Source organism: Eretmochelys imbricata, chromosome 3 (genome assembly GCF_965152235.1).
Source record: "Eretmochelys imbricata isolate rEreImb1 chromosome 3, rEreImb1.hap1, whole genome shotgun sequence".
In the NCBI taxonomy this organism is placed as follows: domain Eukaryota; kingdom Metazoa; phylum Chordata; order Testudines; family Cheloniidae; genus Eretmochelys; species Eretmochelys imbricata.
In genome coordinates, this window is record NC_135574.1 from 71,713,130 (window position 1) to 71,725,863 (window position 12,734).

Consider the following 12,734-nt stretch of genomic DNA (forward strand, 5'->3'; position numbering starts at 1 on the left):
AACTATATTTTTCAAACTTCCTATCTCATATAACTGTGGAAGATCTCATTATTTGTATACATGTCCACTCTTTAATGGAATACTCACATGAAATATCTGTTGCATAGTGCATAACTTTTAAAGAGAGGAAATGACTCCTCATGTTGGGAGCACTGCTCTGGAACTGAGGAAACCTGGATTCATAGAATATCAGGGTTGGAAGGGACCTCAGGAGGTCATCTAGTCCAACCCCCTGCTCAAAGCAGGACCAATCCCCAACTAAATCATCCCAGCCAGGGCTTTGTCAAGCCTGACCTTAAAAATATCTAAGGAAGGAGATTCCACCACCTCCCTAGGTAATGCATTCCAGTGTTTCACCACCCTCCTAGTGAAAAAGTTTTTTTCTAATTTCCAACCTAAACCTCCCCCACTGCAACTTGAGACCATTATTCCTTGTTCTGTCATCAGCTACCACTGAGAACAGTCTAGATCCATCCTCTTTGGAACCCCCTTTCAGGTAGTTGAAAGCAGCTATCAAATCCCCCCTCATTCTTCTCTTCCGCAGACTAAACAATCCCAGTTCCCTCAGCCTCTCCTCATAAGTCATGTGTTCCAGTTCCCTAATCATTTTTGTTGCCCTCCGCTGGACTCTTTCCAATTTTTCCACATCCTTCTTGTAGTGTGGGGCCCAAAACTGGACACAGTACTCCAGATGAGGCCTCACCAATGTCGAATAGAGGGTAACGATCACGTCCCTCGATCTGCTGGCAATGCCCCTACTTATACAGCCCAAAATACCATTGGCCTTCTTGGCAACAAGGGCACACTGTTGACTCATATCCAGCTTCGCGTCCACTGTAACCCCTAGGTCCTTTTCCGCAGAACTGCTGCCTAGCCATTCGGTCCCTAGTCTGTAGCGGTGCATGGGATTCTTCCGTCCTAAGGGCAGGATTCTGCACTTGTCCTTGTTGAACCTCATCAGATTTCTTTTGGCCCAATCCTCTAATTTCTCTAGGGCCCTCTGTATCCTATTCCCTACCCTCCAGCGTATCTACCTCTTCTCTCAGTTTAGTGTTCTATTCCTGGCTCTACCCCTGCCCTGTTGGGAGACCTTGAGCAAGTCATTTCAACTCTCTGGGTTTCCCTTTCCCCACCTGTAAAATGGGGATAATGATACTAACCTGCTTTGTAAAGCACTTTCAGATCTACTGATAAAAAGTGCTAAATAAGGATGAGATGTTATTAAAGGTATTCATGGGTAACTATGATTTGGGTAAGCTTTGACAAGTCAAAGGGTTGAAAAGTTATGGAGATGCCTAATGGACTACCCCTGTAGTGGATAACAGGAATATATGGAGATAGACTTAAACTTCTAACTGCCAATTATGGAGTAGTTATTTGCATTAACCACTCCTTGATTGCCACAGTTATGGCAGATGATAGAGTTTCCTATCAAAGCCCATAATTTTGAAATGCTAATTCTAGACCAAATATATTCCACTTTGCATGCTTGTGAGATAGGTAACTCATTCCAAACTACATTTAGATCCCTGGAATATTAAATAATTGATTCTGATCCCAGTTCATCCCCCCCTTTCTCTCCACACACAGTGGAATCGTGTGTAAGAAGGGTTAAAACAGGCTCCTCACAAAATCTTTCTTTGATACTGAAGTTTTCAAGTGTGTATATCCCCATCTAAGAACAGACATCCCTGTCTAATGCTCTATCTGTGGTGAAAGATCCCTCAAACAGTGTGTGGTCTGATAAAAGCAGGACGGTTGTAGCTCTACTTCACAGATGTCTGCATACTTTCACAAATATTTTGTTTCTTTTTTTCCTATCAAAATTTTGATAAAAATACCAATATATCCAGTTTTTCAACCAGCTCACTACATACTTCTGTTTGAACTCAAGAGTACAATTCAGGAGCACAATAACCCCTTATTATATACTTATTGGAATAAATAGTGCACATGAACCTCTTCAGATCCACTGGCTGTAATTGATTTAAACCATCTTTCAAATAAATCCAACAAATCAAAAGACAAAATGATAATTTGAGGGACATCGTGTAGATTTATAATACTCCCCTGGGGACTTGTATCTCTACAAACCAATGTATAATGATTCATTAACTTTGATCTGTGACATGCAGAATACACATATCTTGCTTTACAGATAATCTTAAACTTTTTTTATACAAATATGTACAGCATAAAAATTTGTGTGTGTTTACTATACAAAGAGCCTCCTTCTCCCAGCACTGAAATGCTGCCATCCAGAAGGGAAGATAATATCTGTTTTAGTGAGTACAGCACCACTGCTCACACAACAGTTTGGGATAATAAGTGAAAACACATTTGAAACTTGATAGAAAATTTAGGTGGGCAAAATATATTTATCTGAATGTGGATGCTGAACACCAGGGTTATCATCATCACTATTTCAAAAATGTCATTCACGGGATCTGATCTCTTCAGCCAGATCCAAGAACCAGCTCCAGAAATCATGTGGAAGATGGCACCTACAGCATTAGAGTGGCTAGGGTGACCAGATAGGAAGTGTGAAAAATCAGGGACACTTTTTTTTCAGGAAGAGGGTATAATTGCCTATACAGGAAAAAGCCCCAAATATTGGGAAGTCCAGGCACCCTGACAGTGGTCCACCACCACTACTACAGAACACTGGTGTGCTTCTCGCTTTGATGGGAGTCACATACAAAATTATCTACTCAGCTCCCTGAAGCATTGTGAGTTTTCTTGGAGGTCTCCCTTCTAAATGCTGCCAAAGCCTCAATTAGATTAAAGTATGAAATAGAGTCAGAGTTTAAAGCCAGAAGGGACCACAAGAATATGTCTGCCCTTCTGTACATCACAGGCCACCAACTTCACCCAGCACCCGCACACTAAACCGAACAACAGAAGCAAAACTGAAGTGCTACAACCCACAGGAGAAACTAGACTTTTCTGTCCATAGGCAGAGAACAGGAGGGACCGAGGGGCACGATGCCCGAGGCCACAGAAATGGCAGGGAAATGATAAAGTAAGATACACTCAGATAATCCTTGAAAGTGACCCATACCCACATGCTGCAGAGGAAGGCAACCCCTACTCACCAAGGTCACTGTCAATCTAACCTGGGGAAAATTCCTTCCAGAACCCACATATGGCAAACGGTCAGACCCTGATCATGTGAACAAGAACCTGCCAGCTAAGCACCTGATAGAAAGAATGCTCAATGCCACTTCAGAGCCCTGGCCCACCCCACCCAATGTCCCATGTTCACACATGGCTATCCCTGATGCTTCAGAGAAAGGACATAAATAAACCCTAAATGTATCGGGGGAGAAAAAATCCCTCTCAAAGTGAAAACCAATTTTTTTTAAATTGAGGAATGAGGCAGCTTATGTGGTATGTCACAACAGAAAGCTACCTTGTGACATGTTTTTGCCCAGCCTAATTTCAAAGTTTTTCAGTGCGTACTGGATTGTTAGTCTGTCTGAAATTTCTCATTATAAGAGTCAAAAATGGGATACATTAAAAAGCCTATGGAATATTTGCACTATTGTTTTTCCTGGTCTGTCAAATGTTGGCATACATCAGCGGTTCTCAACATGTGGCCCACTGGCTGCATGTGGCCCCATTATCACACAGCTGCAGCCCAGCTCAGCTACATGCTAAAGGCAGGCCCCGCATGGAGGGAGAAGTCCAGGGCAGCCAGCCAGCCAGTTGGCTGGCATTGCACAGCGGAAGGAGTCCGGGCTGCTGCTGCCCTGTCACCCGGCTCCTGCGACAAATGTGGCCCACAATGATAAATAAATTGAGAACCACTGGCATACTTACTGGTACTTGTAGATCCTGTCAAAAATGTTGAATCCTAAAATAATCTATGCTTACTCTCACTGACTATTCCGGTCTACAACATGGATTATAAACATGGAGAACCTCTTGATTGGTCAACCAAAATGAAACAGATTACAGACACTAAATTAGAGACATTGATAATTAGAACTTAAATACCAAGGTGATGGGTGCCTAAAACAGAGAGAATCATAAATAAGGACTAAACATTGAATTTATTTGCCAAAAATATATTCAAAGCAAAGTCTATCAACAGACTGGCTAAAATGGAAAGAATATGATGTGTTATAATTTGCACTGAACTTCATTTTCACAGTCTTCCATTTTTTCAAACAAATAAAGGTCAGCAGCAAGACCTAACTATAAACTTCCTCTGTCTCATGGTTGTAATACCTAAATACAATTAAAGTCAGGCACTGAATGTGTATCTTGGTACAGAAATTCTGCAAAGCATAAAGAAATACCACATTTAACATACTAAATCCATGGCCTTTTCACCTTGCAAGCAATGGCAGGCTACATATTCTGGCTCCATGAGGCTGACCTGTTTGGCAGAAAGGTCCACCTGAAACAGATGACCCAAAACAGGGAAACCTTTGCTTTAGAGGCAGCAGAGCTGTGGAGCTGTCAGGTAGGTAGTTTGTATAAGGGATCTCACTGTTTCTAGAGCTCAGTGACTAACATTCTCAGGCTCCTCACTCTTCTGCTTCCTTTCCCATCTGGTCCCACAAAAAGTGCAAGAATTGCTGTAGTCCCACAGTCCTCATTATATGTAGCTATGTGGTGGTGAGGGTTTAGGAGGAAAAGAAGGCTATGTACTTCTTAGAAAAAATTAAATGATCTGGCAAAGTGTGAGTAGAGACACACTCCCTATTATTGGAAAGTCCTGTGGGGTCCTCCATCTTTCCACCAATCTCCTTTTATGTGGGGAGAGCAAAGGGTAGTATTTGGGACAAACATCCCTTCTCTCTATAGAATGGGGCCATCAGACAGGGATAGCCCAATAACTTACAATTCTTCCCTGGCTATCTATAGCACTATAATTACTTGTATTATGATAAAACACAATAGGCAGCTCATCACCCATACCAAAATACAATGGTAGTAACTCATGTCTTCCCAAAGTATAAGATTTCATCCACAGAAAAATGCTACATTAGCACAAACTCCATCCTTTCTAGTTCAGATAACACTATAGTATATCATTTTTTCCTACTAAAAATGTTAATTGCCTTCAAACGTGAATACATTTTACCTGTGGCTTCCTCTAATGTGGCAACATCTAGTCTGGGACTATAATTTCCATAACCAGCAGCAGTAAAAGCACGAATCTGGAAAACGTACACTGTTCCTGGTTTCAAATTATTAATGGAAGCTGAAGTGGACTTGGTTTTTACTGTTGAATAAGTCCTCTCTCTTTGATCCTAGAAACAATAAGACAAAGGATGAAGTTATATTTCCAGGTCAGATTTAATTATTGTTGCACACAAGCAACTGACAACTGGTCCTGGCAGTTTATTTCAACTCGCTGTGGTTTTTTTCCCCCTTATAAAGAATGTAGCACACTCTGTGGAGCATTACAACACAGCGTCATTTCATTCAGGGGTTCTTAAAATGACATAAAATTTAAATGGGAAGCACATGCTGTTAGTCATAAAAATCCAGAGATAAAATGATTGCCTTTGTGCCTCATTTCCTCAGATTCTGAGGAACAGTTTGATCATCAGTGAACTCCAAAGAAGTTCTCTGTTGGTTGAGGAACAACATTAAAATGGTATCTTCACAACTCAGCTCCTACATTTAATGAAAACAATTTCTCGTATTGTTCCACAGTAAATAGTCTTTATCCTGAACCCCTTATTCAGACAACTCTGACTGTCCTCAAAAGAGATAGGGAGCGCTCCATTTTCATCAGAGCAGTGCTACTTGCTTTCTTTTCTACAGCTTTCTACATCTATTTTAGTGCCAATAGCGATCTACCAGATACTGGACCAAACATGGAGGTCCTTGACTATTAACGCAAATTTCACTCAGGCAAATTGACATTGATTCCATTTCATAAGGTAAAACAGATTAAAAACCGAATAAGGAGTTCAGGATTTGGCCCAGAAAAAAATAAAAATAGCAATATCTATACATAATTATTCATTTTTTAAATGCTACACAAGCTGTATCAGAAACTATAAAATAATTCAGATAGCAACCCATACAAGGCATTTGCTGGGCCAAATTCTCTTTCCGTGTAGATATGGGCAACTCCGTTGATTTCAATGGCATTTTGCCCAACTATACCAGTGGAGAATTCTGTCCACTGTATTTCAGTATAAAAACAAAGCCCTTGTGTTGAAATATAGCCTTTCATATGATGTGTCAGATTTCTTGTACAAGATGTGATAATGCCTTCTCCCATGGTTTGTCCACCCTGTCTTTTGAGTGAACATGTCAGATAGTGTAGAAATATTTTTTTCATATCTTCCCCAAGAGGAAATCAATCATTTATAAGCATGGTTAGGGATGGTGAAATGTGTGTGTATGTGGGGGGAAGGAGAGGAAAGGGGATGCGGAAGGAGAAGGAAGCAGAAATACCAGGAAATGGTGAATAGTACTGTAAACGTCAGCAGAACTTCAGAAGTTCAGAGTTTGGGTTCGAATACATAAACTAAGCTTATTTGAACTTTGAAAACCTCTTGAATTTGGGGGGAAAAACTGGGCTAGAAATCTCACAAGAACAGGCTTACCTGTGAGATTTCTGGCACTTCCAGTTCCAGCCCTAGCCAGAAATCAGACACGAAGAAACACTTATCAGAACATGTCAGAACCTTTGAAACTTTTGTTTGGTTCTAAAACAAGGTGAAAGTTCAGGAAGTTATATAACTGTGTGACTCTTCCTGTAAGCAAGAGTCAGACACACATTTCAAATTAAAATACATTTGCTTGTACATGCATGTGAGCAGTCCCACTGAATTCAAAAGACTACTCCCAGCTGCAAAGTTTAGTTTCTGAGTGAATATTTGCAAGATCAGATCCTTAGTCTTGAATTCTCATTAAATTAATTTAATTTTAATTTATGACTGGCAGATATTTCTCTTATAGCAATGATTTAATACATTTATTGCCAATCTCCTGTTTGCACAACTCACTAAAACAACACAAATATATTGAATAAATTATAAAAATCATATTCTCATGAGTCCTATTCACAAAAAGCTAAATGTTTTGTGATTTCATCGAGCATTTTCAGTGTTTTACAAAGACCAATGATGATTTTTACAGGCAAGAAACTATTTAGGATATGTAAAAAATAACATTGTTTAGTCATTGGTAAACATTTGAAGACTTGAAATTTATCCCAAGATAGAATTTCACTGTTGTGGGTCTGTGAAAAAATGAATTAACTTGTACAAACAGTAAAATTTCTCTTGCAAGCTATAAAAATTGAGGTATGCAGCTCTCTGACAAGTGTTGTAATAAGAGAAATTAAACCAAGTAACTCAGAGTTACGATCATTAAACTGGTTTCAGAGTAACAGCCGTGTTAGTCTGTATTCGCAAAAAGAAAAGGAGTACTTGTGGCACCTTAGAGACTAACCAATTTATTTGAGCATGAGCTTTCGTGAGCTACAGCTCACTTCATCGGATGCATACCGTGGAAACTGCAGCAGACTTTATATATACACAGAGAATATGAAACAATACCTCCTCCCACCCCACTGTCCTGCTGGTAATAGCTTATCTAAAGTGATCATCAGGATAGGCCATTTCCAGCACAAATCCAGGTTTTCTCACCCTCCACCCCCCCACACAAATTCACTCTCCTGCTGGTGATAGCCCATCCAAAGTGACAACTCTTTACACAATGTGCATGATAATCAAGTTAGGCCATTTCCTGCACAAATCCAGGTTCTCTCACTCCCTCACCCCCCTCCAAAAACCCACCCCCATACACACACAAACTCACTCTCCTGCTGGTAATAGCTCATCCAAACTGACCACTCTCCAAGTTTAAATCCAAGTTAAACCAGAACATCTGCGGGGGGGGGGGGGGGTAGGAAAAAACAAGAGGAAATAGGCTACCTTGCATAATGACTTAGCCACTCCCAGTCTCTATTTAAGCCTAAATTAATAGTATCCAATTTGCAAATGAATTCCAATTCAGCAGTTTCTCGCTGGAGTCTGGATTTGAAGTTTTTTTGTTTTAAGATAGCGACCTTCATGTCTGTGATTGCGTGACCAGAGAGATTGAAGTGTTCTCCGACTGGTTTATGAATGTTATAATTCTTGACATCTGATTTGTGTCCATTTATTCTTTTACGTAGAGACTGTCCAGTTTGACCAATGTACATGGCAGAGGGGCATTGCTGGCACATGATGGCATATATCACATTGGTGGATGTGCAGGTGAACGAGCCTCTGATAGTGTGGCTGATGTTATTAGGCCCTGTGATGGTGTCCCCTGAATAATAACCTAATAACATTAAATAAACTTCAAACCTAATAAACTTCAAATCCAGACTCCAGCGAGAAACTGCTGAATTGGAATTCATTTGCAAATTGGATACTATTAATTTAGGCTTAAATAGAGACTGGGAGTGGCTAAGTCATTATGCAAGGTAGCCTATTTCCTCTTGTTTTTTCCTCCCCCCCCCCCCCCCCCCCGCAGATGTTCTGGTTTAACTTGGATTTAAACTTGGAGAGTGGTCAGTTTGGATGAGCTATTACCAGCAGGAGAGTGAGTTTGTGTGTGTATGGGGGTGGGTTTTTGGAGGGGGGTGAGGGAGTGAGAGAACCTGGATTTGTGCAGGAAATGGCCTAACTTGATTATCATGCACATTGTGTAAAGAGTTGTCACTTTGGATGGGCTATCACCAGCAGGAGAGTGAATTTGTGTGAGGGGGTGGAGGGTGAGAAAACCTGGATTTGTGCTGGAAATGGCCTATCCTGATGATCACTTTAGATAAGCTATTACCAGCAGGACAGTGGGGTGGGAGGAGGTATTGTTTCATATTCTCTGTGTATATATAAAGTCTGCTGCAGTTTCCACGGTATGCATCCGATGAAGTGAGCTGTAGCTCACGAAAGCTCATGCTCAAATAAATTGGTTAGTCTCTAAGGTGCCACAAGTACTCCTTTTCTTTTTGATCATTAAACTATCTACCTTTTTACTCTCCTTTCTAACCCATGTAAAAATAATCAGATAAGTATATTTGTGTTATTCAGCACAGAAAACTAGATGAGACATTTGATATTGGATACAATCTGGTTTCAATTTAATTGCATGTTACCTAGAAACTTGACATACTCAGCTCTGAAATAAATATAATGATTAGGTTAGATATGGAGTTAAAATACATCCTCAATAGTGATCACAGAAGAGCTCCTTCCTTTATTATATCTTAATTCAGCCTTTTTTAGAAGCTTTTCAGCATTAATTAATATCTTGCATGTACAGAGCATTTTTTTAACAGAGATTATGGATAAAATCCTGGCCTCAGTGATGTCAATGGCAAAACAACCCTCATCTTCACTGGGCCCAGGAGTTCACGCTACATATACAAGGATAACTTCACCTACCATGGAAATGCAACCACTTTCTACCAACACATTATTGAGAGCTTTTAGGGGAGCAAGTGAAAAATAATTCATCCAGCTGATATTTCAGGGAAAATGGATGAAGATTTGAGACATCAGGTCTAACATGCCCAACTCTGCAAAAGTGCCATAGGTTATTTTATTACCAAAAATGATCTGGAGCTTTGTTTTATGTCTGATCTCAACAGCACATTTCCAACAGCCTAGAAGTATTAAAAAAAGGGATAAGAGACAGAAAAGTCACAAGTCTCTTGCAAAAACATTCACAGTCCTGCTTATTGTAATCATATAAAAACAAGCAAGATAAGAATGCTATCGAGTGGATGTTTTCATTTGTGTAATATACAAATACAATATACAGAACCTATCATGATAATAAATTAATGGGATAGGAAGACGGTTATTAAAAATCAACTACAACCTGAAATGACACCAACAGATAATAGCTGGTATAATTACTATGGCATTAAAATTTGCCCATGGAAGAGTGGGATGACATGATGCAAACAGCAAATTGTTGTGCATTTCACATACACTTACTTTCTCGTAATACTTGATTTCATATTCAGTGATGACTCCATTAGGATGTTCTGGTTCCTGCCAGGAAAGCTCCACGCTCCTTTGCAGCACTCGCTCTTTCATTACTTCGCTAACTTGCGAGGGAGCTGTTTGGACGAGATGTGTCAATAAACCATGAGCAAATTTGCTGGATGTCTCAAATCAAATGTCACTACCGATCAGTCCCATGCTGTGCCACTTTCATTAAGGTAAAGAAAAGCACCTTTTCATAGCTCACAATTCAAAAGTTAATGAATATTCAAGCAGAACCTTATTACTGTTCATAAACCATAATAGAAATCTAAATTAAAGTGCAAACAGCAACAAGATAGCATTGTTCAAGCTAGTGCAAAACTGGAATTGATAGGATCAGAATGACAATTAAACAAATGAATTCTAATTAAGCCAGGAAAGTAGGTTTTCAGATTAATCTCTTGTGGTAAATTAAGAGTCCAAATATTTATTACATGTGTTTTGACAACACTTATAAAAAAAAGAAAAGAAAAATTAAGAGAAAGAAACAAAAAGACTATCATATTCAGGCTGATTTCAAAAGGCTGCTTCCAGATCCAGTTCAAACAATTACCAGCAATGTTCTTTCATGACTGAATTTGCTTGGTAGTGAAAACTACATAGTAAACATCACAAACTTGTTTCAGTTATAATCCTTTGTTTTCACTCATTCAAAACATTCTGAAACATTCTTCCTTTTGGGGTGAAATTTTCAAGGCTTGATCTCAGTGCTTTAGGAACGTTTGACAAATTAATTAATACAGTATGTTCTTGTGGAGTGAAGAGGTAAAACAAAACAAAAATGAACCAAAACCCCCCAAACAAGCAAACCAAAAAACCCTCAAACCCCCATACTCTATGTTTTTTCTACTGCACCATTCTTTCGATAAACATATTACAAAAAACAGGTGAATTTTGGAACTTGAAGCATGGTGTGCAAATAGTGTGACACCACAGTCTCATTTGAAAATATATTGGTCAGGTAATAAAGTGATAATTAAGTTATAAGTGATTGAAAAGGTTTTTGCACAAGTCATTTTGATTTCTCTTACAACAGATCCAAGTTCTGGGTAAAAAAAAATAATAATACTGAAAGGTGGCAGATTTTCTTATTTATTATTAAGTGGATCTAGTGATAGAAGTGAGCTGTAGCTCATGAAAGCTTATGCTCAAATAAATCTGTTAGTCTCTAAAGTGCCACAAGTACTCCTTTTCTTCATCTCACTAATGGGTACTTCCAAACGTGTGGAGACAAAAAATTACAATGTGGAACAGAAAACTACCCAAATATGACCATTTTGCAAATGTCAGTTGTATGACATTTTAGCCCTGTTTGATGTTACGTCTTGTCCTTACAACATTCCCATGGTATACCAAGCACAATCAGAGTTGGATCCTACTACCGTTCAAGTCAATGGAAAGGCTCCCATTAACTCTAATGGTGCAGGATCAAGTTCATGTAGAGTAGGTTTATTAAGAGGGTCTAATACTCCTCCCACTGAAATCAACGGTGAGATTCCCACTGTTGTTCATGAGAGTTGGATCAGATCCAGAAAATCTATTCAGAGTAATGGATCCATACATTATAGAAGAAATCAAAATTAGAAATAAAATTGATTTTACCTTTGTCAGACATAGGATCCACTGCTCTGGTCAGATGTCATAATTCATGAGAAGTGACCAACTATATATGGAAAATAATAAAATAGCAAACACCCACAAAAATAATCACTACCAACAAAGGTAACAGGTGGCTCTGGGGCACAGAAAAAGAATCACTTAGTAATGCTTTCAGAAGATGGAAATAGTCTGAAATTTAAAAGATGCAGTAAAGACTATTTAAGTAGTTCTGAAACTAAAAAAAATATTGTTTCCCAGAAGAATCCCTGCCCCCGCTTTTTTTATGCATAAAATTACATAATATGTAAATTTCATTCCTTCTTTAAATATCACAAATTTTCAACCTGCAATCAAGGCACTTAGAAAAGACTGAAGGATCTAACATCTAGTATTTGCATCCAAAGAAACTAGCAACTCAGTTTTGCCATTGTTAGAAAAAGCATATATTGACAACCAGGCTTAAAATGTTACCCACCCAAGATGTTGCATATGCCTGTCAGAATAAGCCTCAAATGGGAGTTTAAAATAACTTTGTGAAAGAAGATAAGAATGAGGAAGATGTAGTTAGTATGCTAACAGGCAGGAGGAATTCCTAATTCCTAAAAAAAGGAATTCTGCTTCCATTCATTTGAGCTGGACTGTAATACCCATGAATTATGACACTCTTCCAAAGGAGTGAGAACAAAGGAGAAAATCCCTTCTGAGCATGCTCCTTGGCATCTTAGTTTTTTTTTTAAGAAGATCCCAATGAAACCCACACCTTTTATGATATCATAAAGTTTCTCTTCTCTTATAGGAGAAGGGGCTGCTGCACAGCGGAAATGGTAAAATTCTCACAGAAATGCACAAAACTCAAGCCTTAAACAATGACTGCTTAATATCAGCAACAGGAGAAAATCATCAGTGAAAAAAAATATTGTGGATCCCATGATTTTTAGGAGTTTTCCACAAGTTCTCCTGAATTCTCTAAGATTCTGAAAGTCATAACCCGTTAGTCAGGGAAAAAAAGTTAGCTTAGTTTTCAGGTATGCAGATAGTGCATCATTTCACACTGTGATGGCTGTATCTCTAGACAACTAATAGGCCTGATCCTACTGATGTCACTGGATTCAGGCT

At 39.0% G+C, this 12,734-nt stretch overlaps 1 protein-coding gene across 7 annotated transcripts in view; it reads right to left on the bottom strand.

The window, feature by feature from the left end:
- EPHA7 (EPH receptor A7) overlaps nt 1-12,734 on the bottom strand; it is a 178,043-nt gene that overhangs the window by 24,505 nt on the left and 140,804 nt on the right. For 3 of the 7 annotated variants that reach the window (XM_077811677.1, XM_077811676.1, XM_077811680.1), the window contains 2 exons: nt 9,969-10,093; nt 5,096-5,264 (listed from right to left, as the gene is read on the bottom strand). In XM_077811677.1, the coding sequence (XP_077667803.1) occupies nt 5,096-5,264; nt 9,969-10,093 (294 nt within the window). Of the gene's footprint in view, nt 1-3,727; nt 3,753-5,007; nt 5,018-5,080; nt 5,265-9,968; nt 10,094-12,734 lie in introns of all 7 variants that reach the window. The other 4 variants (XM_077811675.1, XM_077811674.1, XM_077811678.1 and 1 more) reach the window with 3 other exon arrangements.